Below are 23,648 nucleotides of genomic sequence, written 5' to 3' on the forward strand. Positions count from 1 at the left end.
AATAAGAGGCACTTGGTGGCACAGGTAACAGAGGGCTGGAAGACCTGAGTTCAAATTTGGGCTCAGACATTTACTAGTCTCTTTCTTTCTTTCTTTCTTTCTTTCTTTCTTTCTTTCTTTCTTTCTTTCTTTCTTTCTTTCTTTCTTTCTTTCTTTCTTTCTTTCTTTCTTTCTTTCTTTCTTTCTTTCTTTCTTTCTTTCTTTCTTTCTTCCTTCCTTCCTTCCTTCCTTCCTTCCTTCCTTCCTTCCTTCCTTCCTTCCTTCCTTCCTTCCTTCCTTCCTTCCTTCCTCTCTCTCTCTCTCTCTCTCTCTCTCTCTCTCTCTCTCTCTCTCTCTCTCTCTTTCTTTCTTAAGCATTCCATTCTTCACTTTATTTCTTCCATGAGCTTTTCCCTAGTGTAAGTGATATGATATGTCACCTTTCACAACTTAACAAACATGGGAATATGTATTGTCTAAACTGTATATGATTACCACCATCACCCATTGGAAGGTGGGCCAAATTGGGAAGGAGGAAGAGAGGGAGAGAACATACCTCAATTTCCTTAACTATAAAATGGGGGCAATGATAGACCCTATCTCTCAGGGTTGTTGTAAGGATCAAATGAGATGATATTTATTTAAAAGTGCTTAGTACTGTGCATGGCACATAGTAGGTACTATATAAATGTTTATTCCTGTCTTTTCCTCTTCCAGAACAAATCACATAAAGCTTATCAAGACTTGTGAAACAAACATCTCAACTGATACTCACCACATCCTTGGGAGGAAGGTGTCACAGATATGATTTCCATTTTACAAATGAGGAAAGTGAGGCAAAGCCTAGTAGGTAGTGGAGTCAAGATTTGAACTCAGGACTTGACTCCCAAGTTCAATATTCTTTCCACCCCTCCAGGCCACTTAAATATTATCAATTAAAATGCTCTATGTGAGTATGTTATGTCTCTACTAGAGAGGTATCAATCACTAGACTCACAACATTCTCCTGTGCATCCCCAACCAGATTAAAATGTAATTGGGAATATTTTTTAAACAATGTTATAATGTTAATGTTATATATTACATATAATTAATCTATTCATAATATATGAGTCAGTATGCAATCTGCAGGGATCCTTATATATGGTCGAGTGGCCCTTGATTCGTTTGTCGGATCCTTCTACTCCCCTAGATTAGGGCAGCAAATATACATTTAGATGCAAGAGCTGTAGTTCGATTCCACTTTTATTAAAAAACAAACAAACAGACCCCAAATCCCCACCCCCTCCCCACCCCTCATCCCCACCTTGCAATAAAATGTCTCAGAATTCACAATCCTTGGTTTAGCTTTTATAGCTTCAAGATTTTTACTGGTACATAATAACACAGTTGTACTTATTTACATTAGAATCTTCTAGATAACAAAAATAGCCATGTCGTACTACTGAAGGTTTTCCATCGTTCTCCACATTTCATAACCACCCCCAAATGAGACCAACTGTTTGTACTCTCCAAAGCACATAACAGCGTCCAATAAAGCCAAGTCCAGGTCTGGGCCTCTTGCTAATCAGGCAAAGGAATCCCTTTTAGAACGGTTTCTGATTCCTCTATTTTTCAAGAGATTTAAAGTGCATCGGGAGGGATGGAGGAGGAAAGAGGTGGGGATGGATACGCGCAGAAGGAAATCAAACTCATGCCTGGGCTGCACTAACCACCCAATTACATCTGCAATTCTGTACAGAAAAGGACGGTGGGATCAAAATGGCCCCATTCCATGCACCACGGCTACTCCACTGGAGTCATCAGAAGGCCAAGGGAATGCCCTCACAGGATAATGCAAATGCCGCGGGGACTTGGTGCTGGGATGGCCAGTCTTGGGTCTCAGAAGGTCAGGGAGATTTTCTGAATACAGGACGAGTCCAGATGTTCAAAGGACATCTCACGGTCGGCGCCAAGAACTAGACCAGAGATCCTTCTTGTGGAGAGGACACCTGCGTTGTGACCCATTTGACCAGGAAACATTCAGGTGATATTCAGAAAATTTCCCATAACGTTTGGAAGGCCCTAAACATTGGCTGTGAGGTCTTTGGAGCCCAGCCCAACTACTGCTTCACCAAGAGCAGGAAAAAAGGGGATCTCAACTGGAACAGAATCCAATAGGGCAGATGATTAGCAAATGTTCAAGTGAGAAAGTATAAAAGGGGTTCAAATAATTTCTGTGTGTGTGTATGTGTGTGTGTTTTCACATTTTGTATGCTGGCCTTTGCTGGTAAAGGTTTGCAGTCTAATAAGCTCAACATCATTAGATACTGCTGATGAGGTTGACTCCAGAAGCCAGAATGAATGACCCGCTTTCAGCTCAGCTCATGTTACACGGAGCCCACATCCCTTTTAATCTTAAAATCCACATTAAAGAAAAAAAAGAAATCTATTTTTTTCCTGGAAATGGATGGAATGTATCTTTTCACAAGTACAAAATCATGTAAAGTTTGCTAAATACAAGGAACATCCCACTATAAAAATAACAGTCCCCCCTTCCCTCCCCCCATACACTTTTTTCTAATTATAAAATGGTACAACCTTTTCCAGATGGCTAAGGTGGAAGTGAGAAATAAATATGGGGCTATGTACAGATACAAATACACTTGGATTGCCCATACCTTTTACATTCATCAGAAAGAAGCGCGTTTATTGATCTTCCTTGGGAATTTCACATGGCCAGTGATGGGGGAACAAGGACGAAACGATCAGTCCCTGGTTTTAGATCTCTAGGCGATCACCCCAGTCAGCCTGGCCTTTTTGGAAAACAAAGGAAGTAAAGAGCTTCTCTATTTTCCAGACTCAAAGAAAGGGCTGCTGATGGTGATACTGCCCGCCCATTTGGCTTCCCATCCAAACTTTCCAGCATCCTTCACGTTTGGTCTTAAAAAAAATAAAAAGGACCCAATTGGTGTTGCTGAAGTAGCTGTCATTTCAAATAGAGACCCCCAAGCTCAGGGGCTGAGGAAGTGTCCATGAAAACCAACTCTTATCAAGTTTCTGCCAGAGAAGAAAGAGATGATCCAGCAGAGGGCACCCTGCCCCCTGCCAAGGATTTACAAGCACTAGTACCATCTGGTGCAGCAACAAATTCCAGACTGGAAAGCCCATCTGTTATTCATTCTTTAACTGCACAAATACCAATTCGTACCGGCAACACTTTGGTGTTTTCTCTGAGAGACCCGGACATGCTGTGTTTAGCCACTGGACACACATGGACATTCTTTGGCAATTTGCAAAAACTCTTGATTTCATTCTTAATTCTAGATAAGATGTGGGACCACCTTGTGTTGAAGAAAGAAATGGGCATGGGCTGAATCTTCTGAGGGGAAGGACGGCTAAGCTCTAAATGGAAAAGATGGAGGGGGACTAAGGCCACTACTTGTTTTAGACTTTGGGATTTGGTCAAGTAAATCAGTGTTTGAGAGAATACCCAGGCATTCCACTGGGACTCAAGAATCTCAGAAATATCAGTACCACAAGGGACTTCTAGGATTATATACTCTTAACCCCCCTCATTTTATGTGAAGAAACTGAGGCTATGAGAGATGATTTATCCAAGGTCACACAGTGAGTTTAGTGAATTTGAAGCCAGGTCTTTGGACTCCAAGTTCCACACTCCTTCTATAACCTTTAACTGCCTCTTTGGCTGTTTTTAACCTTGAATTTTATTTGTGAAATTACTTGAAGAAAATAAAGCTTTATCAATGGAAGAAATGTCATACACCTCAATAATTCTGTCTTTGGTCTATAGATTACATACAGGGTCCCTTTTATTCTCCCATCCCCTTTTCCTATCACCTATCATTTCAAGAAGAATGGCAATGTCACAGGAATAACCTATTTAGGATTCAGACACCAAAAAGATTATAGGCTGAAATGGATTTTCCTAATCTTCTCTTCCCCCATCACAGTGGTGAGGCCATGTCTATCCCCCTTAAGGAAAGCACTCTTTTGTTTATCAATAAACATGGACCAAATGTTATTTCATTGGTACAGCCCCAATGCCCACAGATTCAAGTGCTTTGATCACAGATTTTCCTGAAAGTGCCTCTTGATCATGGATCAGGTTCATTTTGGAGGGCAGGACAAAGAGATAGGCTTGCCCTTGACTTTTTCCTTGTAGAATAGGTATCACAACTCAGGAGCTTTCATTGGGCAGGTGGTAACTGAAATTTGGTTATTAATGGCCCCCTACAGGATCTGGAACCCTTACCACCCATTCCGGGGATTACAATTCAGTTCCATTAAAGGGATCGAAGTGGAAGAGGCTAGTTATTGATCCATGGGCTTTTAAAATAAGACCTGCTTTTATCATAGAGGGCTTTGGGGTTGTTAGATGGGAAGGAAGACAGGCAGAGGGAGAGAGACTAAGTAATGATGAGAATGTAATCATTGTTTACTGAGAATCAACCTCTTCTTTTTTCTCTGACCTCCATTGTCATGGGCCATCATGTCCTTCAAAAATTAGTCCATCCAATGGAGAACTGAAATTCTAGTTCTTGTATAAAACTGATGACCTTAGCAGAGGATAAATCCATAGGTTTAGAGCTGGAGAGACATGTAGACAATTTAAAAATTTGCTCCCTGCCCTTTTAAAAAATAGATGAGGGCACTGAGGCATCAAGAAAGGAAACAACCTGTTTGACAGTGCCCAGGCACTTAGGGGTGGAGCTCATGACCTTCCAACCCAAGTCTTCTTGCCTCTACCTCCAGTGTCTTCTTCTCACCGACAGAAGTCTGCTCATTTCAAGTCACTGTAACCTGTAGGGTTATTCATTTATTTAGTTGTCCTCCTTTAATCACACTATTACCTAAGTCTCTTGTTAGTGCTAGTCAACCAACATTTGCTGAGTGGCTACTAAACCCAGGATGCCACCAGTTGGTGATGACCATTTCTGTATTCTTTCTCCATCTGAACAGTCAGGTACATTTTTGAAGCATCTCAAATAATTCCAAAAACAATTTATTTGTAGTTAAATAAGGAGACGAGAGGAGGTTTGATAAAACTGTTGACTTTGGACTCAGAGGACCTCACACAGCTGTGTTCATCACTTGTAACTCATGGGGTTTTGTTCCAGAAACTTCACTGAGCTGGGCTCACTTACCTGTAGAATGAGGAGATTGGATGGCATGGCCCCTGAGGTACCTTCTAGCTCTTTGCTGATATAATCCTATGAATGAATGGTGGGAATGGATTATCTCCTCCATCCCCAGGGTTCTTGGGGAAATTGTTGGGGGGAACAGGAGAGGAACTGGAATAATAGTGATGGTGATGAAGAGAGAATCCCAGGCTGAAGTTTGGACATGTTATTATCAAGGTGACAGTTAGTGCCAGGAAAGCCACTCTGCTGCTAGTGGTTTCAGATAAGACTGAGTGAGATGAAGAGATAGTGAAAATAATAATGGGTGAAAAGTCACAGAATCTCAAGGTTCAAAGAGAACTAGGAGTCCTAAATGATCTCAACGGATCTTTCCAATTATGATTTGTATATCTGAAATCAACTATCTACACAATTTGCAGAGGCTCTCTACAGAAACAGAGAACTCATTGTCTTACTTTGGGGCAAATTATTTTTCTTGCTAGAAGATCAAATTTAGATACTGCTATATGTCAAGAACAACCAAACTCAAAACAAAATGGCAGATAGGGGCCACCAACTTCTTTCATCTTGAGTTTTGTCTGAGAGTTTCACTGGTTGACCTATGGAAGAGGTTTGGAAGAGAAAGAAAGCAGGGAAAGGAGGAGAAAGAGAAGGCAGGATGGGAGTATAAGTGAGGTTGGACCAGATGACCTACCATTAACCTTCCAGCTCTAACCTTCTATGATTCCCAGGTCCTAAGAGGGGAGAGTAATAAAGGATACAATGGGAAAATATCTCAGGAGCAAATGACTCTGTTCCTCATATGAGGAGGTGAGAATGACTCCTGAGTGCCATGCCTGAAATGACCATTTGACACTTTGAGATCTGAAATCATCAATCCCATCAAAGTCACTCTTGTTTTCCCCAGAAATGCTAATGAGGCATCTCTTGTTTGACTTGAACCCATGGACATGAATGACATTTTCCCCTTTTGATTTATTCATCTTTCTCAAAACTCTGAACTACACAGGAGCTAAAATTTTACTGAGAATCAAGCCTTAGGGCATACCCAAGAAGAAAGTGTATGTGATAATCACTGGCACCTCCAGATTTTTCCCAGAAGGAAAAGCCACATTTTAGGATGGATATTGACAAATTATTAAGTGTTTAATAGAAGGTAATGATAATGGAGAAAAACCTCAATTCCATATTATATGAACATTGGCTGAAGGAAATGGGGAGACAGCCTTGAGGAAAGAGAATTTGAAGAGCCCAAGAGAGCTATTTTTTTGAATATTTGAAGGGCTATCTTGTGGAGGAAGGATAAGATTTGTTCTTGACCCTTAGAGAGTAGTTTTAGAAGAATTGGGGAAGGGCAGCTAGGTGGCTTAATAGAAAGAGAGTCAGGCCTGGAGGTCCCGAGTTCAAATGTGACTTCAGACTTTTTCTAGCAATGCGAGCCTGGGCAAGTTACTAAACTGCAATTGCCTAACCCTTACCTCTCTTTTGCCTTGGAGCGAATACACATATTGATTCTAAGAAAAAGAAGATAAGTGTTAAAACAAAGAATAGGAAAGAAAAGCTTTAAGGAGGTAAATTTAGGTTTGAGGAAAGAAAACAACTTTCTTGATCCACTGGATTATATCTGGGCAATTCACCAACCTGACACACTCTTGTTTTCCTCTACAAAAGCCCTGCACAGACAGAGAATTCCTACACTTGACAATATTTAGCCCTCGACACTGAAATCTACTGGTTTGAGCATTATCTCTAGGATCGAATTATATGGTAGCTGGGAAAGTAGAGGAGTTTGATGACTAAGCTAAATTAGAGAGGAACAAGTGGAGATTTGGAATCCTCACAGATTTCAGATTCTATGAGACATAACATTTTATTTCATTATGAAACTAAAATGGATTGTGTGATCTCTTTCAAAATCATAATAGATGAAAGAAAGAATAAAGAATAACTGATATCTATGGTATAGTTTAGTCATTTGGGACTCTTCCTTTAGCAAAAATTTCCCAATGGGCCCCTTTGCCCTGTATTAAAACAAGAGAGAAAAAAGTCTTCTTTGGATCCATAGGCTAATTTGGGTGGTAGTTACTCCCACAGAAAGAGGGAAAAGGATGACTAGCAAGCTGTCTCCCTTGCTCTAACTCAAACTTGCCCCATATAATTCAACAGAGGCACATTAGTGACTAATTCTCAAACTGATTTTCAGTAATTAGCGGAGTCCAAATCATGATACAGTGAGTAAGGCTTTGCCCCAGGGCACAAAAATCTAGGCTGCCCACTTCACTACCACCCAATTCTGCTCAATTATTTCTAGCCTACGTGAAAGAATTTCTAGTTATAACTAGGCAAAAGAGAACTTCTGCAAAGTCTGAGGCTTTAGATGTGATGTGTTGAGGCCATGACTTAATTATCTTTGGATTTCTCCCAGCACAATCCTTTATCCAGAATAGCTGGTACTTAATAAGTGGGTTTTGACTGAATACGTACGATTTTATGAAGCACAGAGCTCTCTGAAAATAGCAGAAACTGCAGGGGACTATCCACTGTTTCACGGGTTCTTGTCTTTTTGCCCCGAATCATAGGATTTAACTGGAAATTATTTAGGAGATCATCTCCAATTCATCCATTTCCCGGAAGAGAAAACTGAGGCCCCAAGAGTGATTTGCCTGAGGTCACAGAGGTAGGAAGAGAGGACCACAGCTTTAGAGAAGAAACTTTAGAAATCATCTAGTTCATCCCCCTCATTTTATAAGAAACTGATACCCATATAAAAGAAGTCTTGTAAGGGCAGCTTCGGAATAGTTATGATTATTAGATCATATATATATATATATATATCACTCTTACTTATCTTTTACTACCATGGGAGAGCAATGATGCTGATAATCCAGAAGCTTAATGTAATTCAAAGTCATTTTAAAAATCTGGAATGTATCATGATTTGTTGAAATCACAGATTTGTCTTTAATCGTGTTTATCTTAGTTTAATTCGACAATCAGTTTGCATCCTCTAAGCCCATAGTGATAAATGGAGGGGGAGGTCATCCAGGCATGTTGAGTAGAAAAGAGAAAACCCATCTGGGATTAAGAATTTTTGATCAATAACATATAGATGGATAATCAATGCTTCTCTATGGTACCTTTCTCCAAGGGTCTCAAATCACTTGATCTTTTAGAAATCATTTTGAGATAGTATAGAACTGTGGTGGCAAACCTATGGCATGCATGCCATAGGGGGCACTCAGTGCCCTCTCTGTGGACACATGCCCTGTTTACCCAGCACAGAGTTTGCCAGAGTTTGTCACTAGAAAGTCAGAGGGAGAGGGGCTGGGCTGCTCCCCTTCTCTTGTCTTCTCCACACCCACCTGTGGACATCACCCATCCCTCTAAAAGATTTGTCATCACTGGTATAGAATATTGTAGTTTCACATTACTCAGATTTAGGGCTTCTGTTCCCTGACCCTTCAAGGATTTTATTTGAAACAGATTAGCTCCTGAGCCTGAAATAGGCTGTGGTCATGGACAGGATGGTTCCCTCCCTCTTCCACCCTAAGCCAGGATGCTTCCCCAAACTATAACTCCATATCATTGGTCAGAGCTGGAAATAAGAGTTCCTGTCTAAGGAAGGGCCAGACCATATTCAAGGATCTCATTGCTGCAGAGGAATACTTTGGGTCCTAGATGGGTAAGAGGTTTATGAAGCCAGAAAACCCTTTTCTTTACAATCTGCAAATCTGCCCAGAGGAAACCTTTTAAATAAGAGAAAACAATGACCAGGGGTCTCCCTGAACTCTGTTCCATGTCTTGGCAAGTGGCATTTCCTGATGGAAAAACCTACATTTGTTTGAGAAATGGGTTTTTGAAGCAGGGAGGAATTGTCCTCAGAATATGAGAAGAATATGGGGAAATAGGAGGGGAATTTACCCCCAATTTTCAATATAGGTACCATCTTAGATACAGGGGACTTCACACAATGGGCAAGGGCTAGAGTGACCATCAGCAAGAGGCATTCGCTACTTGACCAAGTTAAGTTGAAAGTCTTCTCTGTCCTTGGACAGTTCAAATGTTATACAAAATTGCATGCTATAAAAATAGCACATCTCGGACACAGGGATGGGGAGAAAAAAAGGAGTAAAAACAAAAACCTGGTTTAAAAACCCTGGTAGACGTACACATTTACTCAGTGCCTTTCTTTTTCATTTCCCCTTGATTGGCCTCTCACAGCTCAGATACACTTGACTTAGCCAAGTCCCACACTGTTCTTGTGGGGATAAAATGATTTAGGAAGATAACTCCTCACCTGGCAAACAGTCATGCTCAGGGAATTATGGCCAACCATTTGCTATGGAGCCACCTAAATTCTCCTATGTGGGCCAGGGTCAGGTGTAACCAGCAAGTGATGGAATTAAGGGGAAACATGGCACTGTTGTTGTCTTGGCTTTCTGAGGGCTCTGGAATGACCAGCTCTGCCATGGCCTTTCTCCCTACTCATCTTTATGACCCATCACTCCCAGCTCACCCTCGACCCAACATGGGATTCATATTCTTATGGGAACCAGTGCACAAGGCTTTTGGCTTGAAGATGAAAGGAAGCCCAGCCTCTAGCTGTTCAGTTCCTTGTGATTCCCCAGGTGCCAGCCCTTCAAGATCATGGAATGCTCGTAATGCAGCTGGAGCTGGTTCCAGGCTTGCAAGAAGTGAACCCTCATTTCTCCCTTTTGTGTCACATGTGCCTTTAATGGCCCTTGGCAAGTGGAAGCCAGGACAACGTAGCTTAAGATATGGAGGCCCTGGCCTCAGGGGATTCAGGGCTTCCAGTCAGGCGAGAAAAGGGATTTTCAGGACTGAAAATCTTGGTGAAAGCTGGTTCGGCTGGTTCCGAGGAGCCGAGGCACCAGTTCTTCTCAGAGCCATGCATACTTCATGATGAAATGTCAAGGCCATAAATCTGAGAGATGGATTACAAACGGATCAGAGCAGGCACTGCTTGCTTCCAGACAAGAATGTGGGAGGAATACGCTGAAGGGAACCAAAGGAAGACAACAGTGGTGCAGATGTCAAGCAAATTACAGATACCCTTAAAAAACAACAACAACAACACTGAATAAAAAGCCAACGACACTACCAGCCACCCCCAAACAAAAGCCGCCCAGGGGAGAGGGAAAATAAGAAGGGGAAAGGAAAGCCGGAAACTCTCGAGGCTGTCCTTCAGTCACTGTTTTCTGAGCCGCTGAAACCCGGGTCCTTGAACACATGGAGGTGGTGGAAAAGAAATCCGCTTTCGACTTCCAAGCTGCCAACATCGTGGACTGATGGAGAGATGCTGAGACGGCGTCCAAGTTGATGCAACTCTATGTATTGCTTTTCGTGGACCATCCCCGAATGGAGCACACTGAAGCTGTGGTGGTGGTGGTCTGGAGGTGTATGACTGGAGGGAGGCCTGGAGCTCACCCCTTCGCCCTCCCCCTGGAGCCCGACCATCCCCCTTTGTCTCTGCTCAATGTTTCAGGATTTCACCTCTTCACAGTCTTGGTCAGTGGAAAGCTCCACATCAGAGAGTCCAACTTCCATCGCCATGATCAACGAGATGTCTGAATCGCTGCTGACTGCTGGCTCTTGCTCACCTAGAAGTAGGAAAGAAAGAATTTGTCCATTAGGCCACGTACAGTCAGTTAGTTCTAACAGAGAGGAAGCATGGGGTAGGGGATGATAGAGACTTGGTTGTGGAGTCAGGAAGACTTGGAGTTCAATGCTCTTTTGGGCAAGTCATTTAATTTTGCAGTGCTCTAGTCAGGAGCAGACCAAATACGGCTCACTTGCTTTTATACAGCTAGTGAGCTAAAGATGGTTTTTGCATTTTAAAATATAATAAAAGCTTTACCTAAAAATGTAAAAACCATTCTTATTTCACAGGTCCATGGCACAAAAGGAGGCAGCTGACCAGATGTGGCCTGTGGGGTCTAGTTTGCCAACCCTTGGGAACCACAGATTTGTTGATAGGGTTTTCGTGTCCAGGGGTTGCAAAAGAAAAACCCTAACCCTATTCCAGCTCTAAAAACATTTTTTAAGGTCATAGGAACACAAATATCCTAGTTAGGTCTTATTGACATCCTCCGTGTGAACCTGGAGAAGGACAACAATGAGCAAATTCATTATCAAACAGGATCAAGACTTTTGGGAGAAGGCTAGGTGACAGAGTGGTTGGAGGGCCAGACCTGGAGTCAGAAAGATCTGAATTTAATTCTGACCACAGATACTGACTAGTTGTGTAATTCTGGAGACATTGCTTAATCCTGTTTGCCTCAGTTTCCTCATTGTAAGGTGAGCTGGAAAAGGAAATGGCAAACCATTCCAGTATCTTTGCAAGAAAACCACCAAAGGGGTCAAGAGAAATTGGACATGCCTGCAAACAACTGAACAATAACATGTTGAGTTCTTTTCAAATCTACCAAAGTGGAAAGGCTGCAAAGTGATACATATTACTCGCTAATCCAAAGAACAGCACAATAAAGCAGAATAAGAAGTTTTGTAATCAGAGGACATGGATTTAAATCTTCTCCTTCCACTGACTTGCTGTGGGACTTTGGGCAAGTTTAATCACACTGGACTCCAATTCCTCATCCGAATAATGAAGAGGTGGAATTAGATAGGCTTTGGGGTACCTTCCAGATCTTAATCTACAACCAATCAATCTAATTTTGAAGCATCTTATTACTAGAGCCATAACTAGCTATTTTGTGTGCCTGGGACAATCTTTCATGGATCCACTGAGGAAAGAAGTGCATCATGGGTCACAAAGATGTCTACATTGTTAGAGGACTGGCTAACAATGGGGAGAAGAGGAATTGGTCTGGAGATTTAGTCATTGGGAGAAGTAAGTACACCCTGAGATGAGGCCACTGACCCCACGCTAGGACATAGGACCAGTCAGGGAGAAAGCTCAGGACAATAATCCTTCTAAATTTGCCAGCTGCAGGAGGAAGCATGACTCTGTAGAAGATGAAACAAGAAGAGTTGGGGGAAAGCAGACACCTTAGATGACCCTATTTATATTCTCTTATTTTTTCTCCTAGTGGCCCTGCTCATCACCCCATTTCCCCTTGGGCAATAACAGTTTTTTAACCCATACATTTGTTTTTTTTTTAACCCTTTTTTTTTTAAACCTTTACCTTTTTTTCCTTAGAATCAATATTGTTTATGAGCTCCAAGGCAGAAGAGAGGTAAGGGGTAGGCAATGAGGATTAAGTGACTTGAGTTTTGGGAAGGCCAACTGGGGGCTGACAGGCTAACAGATTCAGTCCAGGCAGAGCATGTCCTGAGGTAACAAACAGACCACTACATAACAGGGTCAGACATTGGATTTATTAAACTAGGGAAGGTAAAAAGGGGATTTGGATAATTCTAAGCGAATGTCAACTATCTAAACCCCCCAGATCTAAATGTCCTGTCACCAGGAGTCTTCACAGATCTAAACTACACTGATCCTTACCTATCTGACTAAAGACACTGGACCCTAATATAAATAAACCCCAACCCCCTCTTTTGATGGTAATAGAGGCAGTGGGTTTTGGCAGTTAGGCAGGACAGTACCCAGGAGAGGTCCTGGATCCAGATGGGCCCCCAACCTAATTTTACAGACAGATGGTTCAGGATCATACCAGGAACTTCTGTAGGTATCAATCAGCCAGCAGGGAAGCAGGTAGGATGGAAAAGATAAAGTAGAAACAACCACCAAGGAAAAGCAGCCAGTCCCTCCTGGTCAAACCATAGAAAGACCCAGCTCCAACTCCAGTTAACTGCCCCCCCCCCCACACACATTCTAGAATCTTTTCTCTGCTTCTGCATCTCCCTGCAGATCCACCCCATATGCTCAAATCCTCTCTTCCTTAGAGCACTTGCCCAGAGTCACACAGCTAGGAAGGATCTGAGGTCACATTTGAACCCAGGACTTGTCTCTAGACCTTACTCTCAATCCACTGAACTCCCTAGCTTCTCTCTAACTTTTATCTTTTGTCTTAATTTCAATTCTAAGACAGAAGAATGGTAAGGGCTAGGCAATGGGAGTTAAACGATTTCTCGAAGGTTGCATGATTAGGAAGAGTCTGAAGTTAGATTTGAACCCAGATCCTCCTGATTCCAGGTCTGATACTCAATCCACTGAGATAGCTATCTTTCCCAAGTAATATATTTTTGGGTTATGGTAATACTCAAATGACTCTGACTTAGTCCTAAAGAAGTTTGGATCTAGGTCGGTAGAAGGCTCCTATATTTCCCCACCACTTAATGAAAGCACGGTCAGTGGAAATATCAGAATAGGAATTTTATTGTCTTTTAACTCTTTGGACTGACAGCTAATCTGCTTGGGAAAATGAGCATTAGCAGGTGCTCAGATACTAAGTCATCACCCTCTCCAATGGGCACCATGTTGCCTCTGAAGGAAATGGAATGGGAGAGCTGGGGTAGGCGGAGAGAAGGACACTGGAGTCTCTCCAGAGCATTGGAAAGAGCTCGAGCAAAAGCACCAGGTATGAAGTAGCAGCATCTGGTGTGGTGAATACAATGTTGGGCATGGAGCCAGAAAGACCCAAGTTCAAATCTGACTACAGATACTTATTAGCTGCAAAGCCCTGGGCAAGTCACTTAACCCTTTTGCTTCAGTTTCCTTAACTATAAAATAGGGATAATAACAATTATCTACCTTTCGGAGTTATAGGGAAGATCAGATATAAAGTGATTATAGCATGGTGCTTGGCACATAGCAGGTGCTATATAAATGCTATACCTCCCTTCCCTTTGTTATCTGTTAACCCTGAGAGCAAATCACTTAGCTCGGTGTGGCTCAGTCTCCTCCTCTGTAAAGTGAAGGGCACTCTGACCTCTTCTAGCTCGAATTCAATAATCCTATAATCCTTTCTAGAAAGCCCAGCTCAAGTGCTACCTCTTCTAGGAAGCTTTTCCTGGTTTCTAGAAGGTTAGAATGACACCCCTTTCTCAAATTCTCAGAGCACTCTTTATCCCTCCTATTACATTGTACTTTTTATCCTTCTAGTTATTTAGGTACCGATTTTACCTCCCCCTCCTACTGCAGGTATCCCTTTCACCTCGAGAGTTTCCCCATCATAGTATAAGAAATTAAATGGGAATTTTGGTGGAGTCTTGCGGAAACTTCAGAGGATACACAAAGGCCAGAAGGTGATACAGAAAATGTTTAGAAACTCAGAAATGAATACTGAACCCCAGGCATACAATAAGTTATTCTAAACACCCCATGAAAGAAAAAATGTAGACCTCTTCTCTGGTAGGAAGCGGGGCCCAAAACTTTTATGCAGATTTTCCAAACTGTGGGGGTGCTTTGCTCCTAATATCAGCAATATGGAGGGGATACACCTATAAGTTCCCTGCATGTGGGGTCCATGTCTTATATCACTTTGGTTTCCACAGTGCTTTGCACATTGTAGGCACTTAATAAACATTTGTTGGACTGAAAACAAATGGTTATTCCCATTTTGCAGAAGGCTTAATAGACTTAGCTCTCCATAGGATGGAAATTGAGGGTTGGAAGGTGTTCAAAAGCTCCCTGGGATTAAAAAAACAACACAAATTTAGAATTTCAAGGGACCCTAAGGAGAGATTTGGTTCCATCCTCCTCATTTTATTGTTGAGAAAACTGTAGCCAGAGAGGTTAAGCTGCCTATCAGTCTCATACTCTTAAGTGATAGAGGCAGGCTTTAAATTTCCATCTTCTGACTTGGTTCTTTCCATTTATATCAAATTGCCTCTGATACACATTTGTTGTATTGTTGTTTCAGTTCTGACTGGTTCTTCATGACCTGTTTTGGCATTTTCTGGGGAAAGATACTGGATTGGTTTGCCATTTCCTTCTCCAGATCATTTTGCAGATGAAAAAACTGAGGCAAATGAAGTTAAGTGACTTGCCCAAGGTCACATGGCTAGTCAGTGTCTGAGGCTGGATTTGAACTCATGATGATGAGGCTTCCCAATTCCTAGCACTCTGCACTTAGTTACCCCCTCTCTAGTCTGCCTATTAATTTTTTATTTTGAGATCATCTACTAATTTTACTCTTCATCACATCTGATCATTCTACACATTTTACGAATGAGGTACTAAGAAGCTACGAAAGCTACACCCCCAGTAGGTGATATGGATGAACTTCCAGGTCAATGACCACCCATTCAATGACCACCATCTCCTTCTCCCATAACAGGCCTAAATTGGGGGCATAGAGCTGACAGAGGAAGTCCTTGACAGTTTCCAAGTTTATGGTTCTGAGTCTCTGGAGGACAGTCTAGATCTCTGTTCTCTTAGACACTTTATCATCCTGGACTCTCTATATTCCTTAGTTGATCAAATCTCATAACCGGCATCCCAGATGAACAAAGAGAGTGACTCTGCAGTTATAAAGACTGCAGTCCCAGCTGTGGCTGCCCCTAAGAAGACAGCAATCGGCCATTGGCTAAGCAGACAACTACCCTGAGCCCAGACATTTGAGCCCCCTCCTCCCTGGGCTAATCTCATCTTCTGAAGCTTCCTTCCCTTTCATGGACTCTCCAGGCTGACATTTAAGAGGGAGGGTATGAAACAACAACCAAAAAGGGTTATTTTAAGCCATTTAAGGACATTTTCCCTTTAACAAGTTAACTTCCAGCTCTTTCCTCTCTCAAGCAACCCATGCAGTTAAAATGGATTTTGATTTTGAAAGGGAAATGTGGCCCCCAATTATAGTTCGTCCCCCCTCCTGGCTCCTTTGGCAGTGGTGAGATTTCCTGATAATTGCAACTGTTAGATTGGGCTGGAATTAGATATTGAGAAGAGAAGTAGGAATACAAATCAGATGCAATTGTTCTTTATATTGAAGAAGGTTTTTGCCTATTATAGGAAAAGTAGATTGTCTTTGACTGTTCACCGGTGGGTTGTGGATATATAGTTATAAGGTGAATGGTAGTCTCATGCAAAGACTTTGAGAACCTGTGTGCAAACCCACTTCCAGCTACATTTGACAAGGCAGCATTTAAGGCAGTTATTGGTGCCACGACTATTTTGTAAGCACAGAGGGAAGACAGAAAGGCTTTATTTTATAACATATGGTAAAGTCTTATTCACTGCAAGGATTGGGATGGATTCACTGCCCTTGGAGGCCTACATATTTTTAAGAGTTTTATGTCCCTCTTAAGCTCTTTGAGGAAAAGGTTTGTCTTTGCTTCTGTTTTTTTTTTTATTTCTCAGTGCTTAGTAAAGTACTGGCACATATAAACCCTTAAAAATGACCCCTTTCTCCCTCCTTTACTCTGCTCCCTCCTTCTTCCATTTTTCCCTTCCTTCCTTCTTCCCTTCTTTCCTTCCCTCCTTTCTTCTTCTTTTCTTTCTTTTCTTCCTTCTTTCTACAAGAGTAGGAAAACAAAAGCAGATAAAAATTGTCTACTCTCAAGGAACTTACACCCTTGCACAGTTTATTACTAATTCAATATCTATTTTTCTCCCCTAAACCCTTACTTTCCATCTTAGAATCAATACTGTGTATTAGTTCCAAGGCAGAAGAGCAGTAAGGGTTAAGCAATGGGGGTCAAGTGACTTGCCCAGGGTCACACAGCTAGGAAAGGTCTGAGGTCAAATTTGAACCTAGAACTTCCTATCTCTAGGCCTGGGTGTCAATCCACTGAGCTACCCAGCTGCCCCCTAATTCTACAGCTATTGAGATTTATGTATACTGTAAGGATTAAATTAGGAGTTTGACAAAATAAGAGAGCAGCTTTTATTTTAGTTTTAATGAGAATATAGTAAAAGGAGGGAAATATAGGAAAGAGATAGAGAGTGAAATTGCCTAACTGAGTATCATATAACTCCTTATAACTGCTGTTAGAGAAAGTCCAGCTGATCACCCTTCAGCTCAGCTCACCAGGCAGAATCTCTCTCTCTCTCTCTCTGGGTCTGTCTATCTCTATCTATCTTTCTATCCATCTATCCATTTTTCTATCTTTCTATCTATCTACTTTCTTTCTTTCTTTCTTTCTTTCTTTCTTTCTTTCTTTCTTTCTTTCTTTCTTTCTTTCTTTCTTTCTTTCTTTCTTTCTTTCTTTCTTTCTTTCTTTCTTTCTTTCTCCTTCCTTCCTTCCTTCCTTCCTTCCTTCCTTCCTTCCTTCCTTCCTTCCTTCCTTCCTTCCTTCCTTCCTTCCTTCCTTCCTTCCTTCCTTCCTTCCTTCCTTCCTTCCTTCCTTCCTTCCTTCCTTCCTTCCTTCCTTCCTTCCTTCCATCTATCTATCTATCTATCTATCTATCTATCTATCTATCTATCTATCTAATCTATCTCCCAACCACCAACTAATCACCAAACCACACCACTAGCCAACAACCCCTAACGACCAACTACCAATGACCAACCACCTCCCAACCCAGAAAAGGTCTAAAAGCCCTTCTCAAACTTCAGGCTGGTCTTGTATACCACCTTCTTACCTCACTTTCTGTTTTTCTGGTTTCTACTTCTTTTCACTGTGGACTGGTATATATTTATGCATCTCTATGATAAAAGGACCTCCAGGGCCCCAGTTAAATTAGAAGAAAGGGATTAAGAATTCCCTTTTATAATACTATCCATTACAGGAAAGCTGTCATCCTGAAAAATGGTAAGAGACTAGACAGTGGATAAATTAGTTCACTTTAAAAGCACTCATGGAGTTTGGAATTTCAAAGAATTTTATAATATAGTCTTTTAAAATGAAGATTCCTTTTGCAAATTGTATAATCAGCACCTCACATATGTTCTTCGTCAATTTAGGATTTTGTACATTGGGCTTATTTAAAGAAGGAGGCTCTCGAACTCCTCTTCAAAGCCAGGTTTGCCACAAACAACACTGGCTGATTTTGGCCAAAGAAAAATAGTGCTACTTCTGGAAGAATTCCGGTAGTAGCTTTAGCCCTTTACTATGAGCAACTGGGGCTATGGTCAGGACTGTCACTGAGGAATTTCCCCCATGGTATCATCATAGATTTAGGGACACAAAGGACCTTTCAAGTCATCTAGTCCATCCCTACCCCTCATTTTAGAGATGACAAAATGGAGGCCAAGAAAGCTAAGAGACTTGGCCCAAATCACATACAAGAGTAACTAGTTGAGCCAGGATTTAGATTCAGGGTCCTGTGACTAAGTTCAGGACCCACTCCAAGGCAGCCTAGTATGGCAGAGGAGTCTCTATCTTCACAGGACATTTCCATTCTGGGAATTCCCAACACTGATGAAATCATGGGGTTTTGTCATTTGCCTGGATATCTATCATGCAGCTGTTGAAGATGAGAATGTAAAACCCATAGCTTCCAACCATTTCAAATATAAAAATCCCTTTTTAATGTTAAAAAAATCCACAGATCTCACATGATAATAATTGTGTTTTCAGTCCCTTATTAATTCAATTCAAAAATTAAATTTGACAAACATTTATGATGTGTCTACTCCATGCAAGACACTGTATGGGTTCTAGGCATACAAAAAGGAAAAATGAAAAACAAGCCCTGGCCTCAGAGATTGATGTTCCACTGAGAATTATTATTGTTGTCCAGTCATTTTAGTCCTGTCCTCCACTTTGTGACCACCTTTTGGCATTTTCTTGGTATAGATACTGGAGTGGTTTGCCACTTCCTTCTCTAGCTCACTTTATAGATGCAGAAACTGAGGCAAACCTGGTTAAGTGACTTGCCTAGAGTCACACTGCTAGTCAGTGTCTGAGGCCAGATCTGAGTTCAGGAAGATGAGTTGTCCTGACTCCAGACCCAGTGCTCTATTCGCTGCACCATCTAGCTGCCCCAGTGAGAGGATATAACACACATGTACAAGTAAGTTTACAAAGTACTTACATACAAAGTAAATATGATGATAAGTGAGAAGATGGATGATGAAAATCTGAAGAGTGGGATAGCTCACAGAGTGTGAGACTTGGAGTCAGATAGAGCTAGGTTAAAATCTTGCTTCCATTACTTACTAGCCTGTGTTACCTGGGCAAACCCCTGTAATAGATAATATTGGAGGGGGTATATTTGATGGATACTAGATAACTAATAGATCAGGCAGTTATCTTCCTTTGTGCCCATCCTAACCTCTCTGAGCCTTGATTTCCATATCTGTAAAATGGAGGGGTTGGACTGGAAGGATTCCCAAGTCCCTTTCATTTCTAAATCCTGGGATCAATCAATCAATCAATCAATCAATCAAAAGTATTGATTAAGTTTTTAACCCTGTTCCAGGTACTATTCTAAATACTTATCATGATTTCATCAATACTTTAACATATATATTTCATTTTAAAAATATATAAAATATCCTAAAAACGTAAATTTTAAAAATAGTAACACACAGAGGAAGGTCATATTTATCCAGTCTTTTTAAAGAATAGCTGCGTCTTACTGTATATTTTGTTGGTGCTAATTAAAGATCAATGTAATAATGGATAGGAATCAAATTAATAAAAAAACATATAATTAGTTAAAAAATAAAACAAACCTCATACCTACAACTTTGTTAATTTAATTGTTTTTGAACAAAAGAGTTCTCAATTCAAAAATGGTTTGGGGCACAGCCTGGTCTAGTTGATAAATAAAGCTGGCCTTGCAGTCAAAGGAAAATCTGGGTTCAAATGCAGCTTCTGGGACCAAGTTCTTAACCTATTTTGTGCGACAGGTCCCTGTGATGATTTGGTGAAGCTTTTGCATTCCTACATATTGCTGTCTACATTTGTAATTGGAAGGAATGCTGAATTTCAGTTAGCGAGCAGTGAAAATAAAGATTTTTTTTCTCCCATCCAGGTTTGTATAAGCCAGAATCTAATTTATCTACAAACCTACAGGGGATCCACCAACCCCAGGTTTTAAGAACTCCTCCTCTAACACATATTAACTGGGTGATCCTGGGGAAGTCAATGCCTCAGTCAACTGTCTAAGACTAATCTCAAGAACAGCTACTTGTCAAAGGAAAATTTTTCACCAGAAGTTTCTTATGCCAAAGAAATCACAGGTCATTAAAAGCAAACAACAGTAAAAAGATTTAAAAATTAATTTTGTTTATTCTTCAAATCCTGACATGAACTTTTTCCGTACTGAGGCAGGTCCTACCTGACACTGCCATATCCTTCATCTGTCTAATCAACCCATGGCCCTCTCCCCTCACCCCAAAAGCTCTAGTGAATCCCTATTGCTTTTAAGAAAACATAATGTACAAACTCCTCAGCTCCCTTAAAGTTCTTCATAACCTCGGATCTGTCTGTCTTCCCTGATGGATTTTACATTATACCCCCTTACGCATTCTATGTTCCAGACATCCCAGCCTTCATGCGAGTAGCTTTACCTAACATTCCATCATCCATCTTCCTGTCTGCGTATATAGTCTGTCTCCCATGCCCAGAATGTATTCCCTCCTTCTCTGTTTCTCTTACACTGCTTTGCTCTCTCTTTAAGGCCACCATTCAGGTGATGCCTCCTTTATGAGGCTCAGATTGATTCCTTCCATTGTAAGGAGAGAGAAGTTTTCATTTTCTTTGAATCCCCAGTGTCTAACTTGTTGAATGGTATTTAATTGAATGGACAGACTTGACAATTTCCAGATGGACCAGATGTTGAAACAAAGCTTATCACAAAGTTGTTTTATATGGGATGTAGATTGGTAAATCTCATGAATCAATACTTATTTTCATAAAAAAAAAAAAACAGTAACAGTGAATAAGTGTATCTTTTTTTTTTTTAAGGAACGCACCAACAAAAATGTCTTTCTTATAAAAACTATGAATGGCTTTCTTATTATAAGAAACTAAAACTGCCTGAGTTGGTTAAGTCACAGAATCATAAGAGCATAGATTTAGGGTGGGAAGGGACCTTAGAGGCCACTGAATCCAACCTGTCAGTTACAGAGGAATAAAATGAGACATTAAGGAGGTTAGGTGACTGACTTGGCCAGACTCACATAACAACTAAGTATCTAAAATAAATTTTGAACATAGGTCTTCCTGATTTCCAATCCAGTGCCCTCTCCACTGTAACTTGCTACCTCTCAGATATAAGCCTTTTCCCTATCTCACATCCAGATTTTTGCTGTTGTTTTTTGTTACTGTTTTATCAAGGACTCATCCTAAGATAAAGAGAGAACCATTGACTAGGGGAGAACTTTACAACTGAATGGGCAACCAAAACTTATTAGGATTATAAAATCTTATTTTTTAGGATTAAATTTTCTTTTGTAATAAGAATGAGAAATTCTTATTTTTAGAATTTTAAATTTATTATTAAAATTATAAATTTTTATGTTTAGAATTAGAAGTTCTTTTATTGTTAGAATGATAAATTCTTCCTTCTAGAGAGAAAACAATGAAGGCCATTATGGTGGAAGCTTAACTGGACGGGGTTCAGCTCCACTTCCTTATTTTTTAGTAATGGTCTTTGAATCAATTCAGCTTACTAAGCAGTTGGCATTTTCCTTCCTCACAATGAAACTGGCAGCTGACCAAAAGCTAATCATGGGGTTCTTTTACAACTTTCACGTGGATCCAGTATAAACGAGGAACATGGATAAAGATATGGTTTAATTATGGTTCACTGTACAACAACTTCACAGTAACCATTGAAAATGGCAGTTCTTTTTTGATTAGAGACCTTCCAGCAGTCACTATCCTCCACTTTCTAACCTTCTACACTCTACATTCAATTAAATTCATTTCAATTCAGTAATCATTCCTTACGTGCTTACTTTGTGCTAGGCACTGTCCTAGGTGCTGAAAGTACAAGGAGGAAAAAGAAAGTCCCTGCCTTCAAGGAATTTATATTTTACTGAGGGAAAACAACACATACACAGATAAGTAAATACAAAGTAGAAACGAAGCAAACATTTCCAGTGGAAAATTCTACTAGTATTTCCAGTTAGAGAAAAGGGAATATATGAAATGGAATCTATAGGGCCCATTGTTCCAATGTAAGCCTGGGTTCTGAATTTTTGTTGCTATTTTTGACATCAAGATGGCCCTGGGCACCTCATTTAAAAAAGTGATTTTTACCATTAAGGACAGTCCTATATTTACTGTTAATATGTCAGAGTACACCATAACTCATCATTAGAGTTTCTGATCCTTATGAGTTGCATGATGTGGTGGTTTGGGGTTGGGGTAAGCCTAGAGTAGGTGTACAGCAATAAAGGACTGTCTTGTTGAAGACTTGCACATTCCTTGTCTATTTTTAAAAATGAAGCCCAACATAGTATTTCTTTCTTTCTTTCTTTCTTTCTTTCTTTCTTTCTTTCTTTCTTTCTTTCTTTCTTTCTTTCTTTCTTTCTTTCGGAGAAAAGCATGGCATCTATTTGGGAAAAAATAAAGGCAGATAACAGCAGACAGAGAAAACAATCTCTTAACTATTGTAGTAGGCAATGGAATATGATCCCCAATCCGAAACTCTGTGCAGACTAAAAGGGGTTGCTTGAGGAATAATGAAAAGTTTAAGCCACTCATCTTCCTAAGATCCACAAACTGGGAGACATTCTTTTTGTTTAAAACAAACAAAGATGTCCCTGAACAGAAAATTTGCCAAAATAAGATCACTCAACATACCTGCTTCACCTAAGAAAAGGATGTATGAAGAAACAGTGGGGTTATTGAATGCATATCTTTCTCATACCCATCAGATGAGGAAAATGATAAATGCTGGAGGTGATGTAGAATAATAGGTACATTGATGCATTGCTGAGTTGTGAATTGGTCAAACCATTCTGGAGAACAATTTGGAACTATGCCCCAAAGGCTATGAAACTGCATATCCCCTTTGACCCAGCAAAATTGCTTATTAGGTCTGTCTCCCAAGGAAATCAAAGAAAAAGCAAAAGGGCCCACAGGCACAAAAATATTTATAGCAGCTCTTTGTGGTAGCAAAGAAAGGTAAACTGAGGGGATGCCCATCAAATGGGAAATGGCTGAGCTGAACAAATTATGGCATATGATTGTGATCGAATACTTTTGTGCAGTAAGAAATAATGAAGGGGATGGTTTCAGAAAAACCTGAGAAGACTTACATCAAGAAATGCCAAGTGAAGTGAGTAGAACCAGGAGAACAATCTATACAGTACTGCAATATTATAAACAGCTGAAAGCCTTACTATCAGTACTGTCAGGACCACTGGGAGGACCACCTGGTCAGGGGTCCCAAGGGATAAGAATGCAGATGGACTCAAGAGAACTGATGGAAATCAAATGGCAGTGGCTCCTTTTTTGAGGGAGGGAATGATATTTATAGGAATCTGGGTTGCTACACAAACATATCCATCCACATGGCTACAGGCAATATTTATGTGGCAACAGACAACCAAGGGTATCCATAAGATACATGAACATAAACTCAAGATGACATCTCTTCTGTTAGAATCTCCCTTAGAGTCTCCAGGGTTATGATACCCAAACACCCTAGATTCAGCTCTAGGTTACTCAGGCTTATTCAGTGTACTTAGGGTTATTCAATGTACTATATTCCTTTACCTAGGGGTCCAACAACTTAGG

The 23,648-nt window shown here is 40.7% G+C and overlaps 1 protein-coding gene across 2 annotated transcripts in view; it reads right to left on the reverse strand.

Moving 5' to 3' along the window:
* Positions 1-1,307: 1,307 nt before the first annotated feature.
* Positions 1,308-23,648, reverse strand: part of RNF150 (ring finger protein 150) — a 359,371-nt gene continuing 337,030 nt past the window's right edge. For both annotated transcript variants that reach the window (XM_056802729.1, XM_056802728.1), the window contains one exon: positions 1,308-10,744. In XM_056802729.1, coding sequence (XP_056658707.1) covers positions 10,626-10,744 — 119 coding nt within the window. In that variant the 3' untranslated portion in view covers positions 1,308-10,625. The remainder of the gene's footprint in view (positions 10,745-23,648) is intronic.

The sequence above is a fragment of the Monodelphis domestica genome, chromosome 6 (assembly GCF_027887165.1).
Source record: "Monodelphis domestica isolate mMonDom1 chromosome 6, mMonDom1.pri, whole genome shotgun sequence".
Taxonomy (NCBI): Eukaryota; Metazoa; Chordata; class Mammalia; order Didelphimorphia; family Didelphidae; genus Monodelphis; species Monodelphis domestica.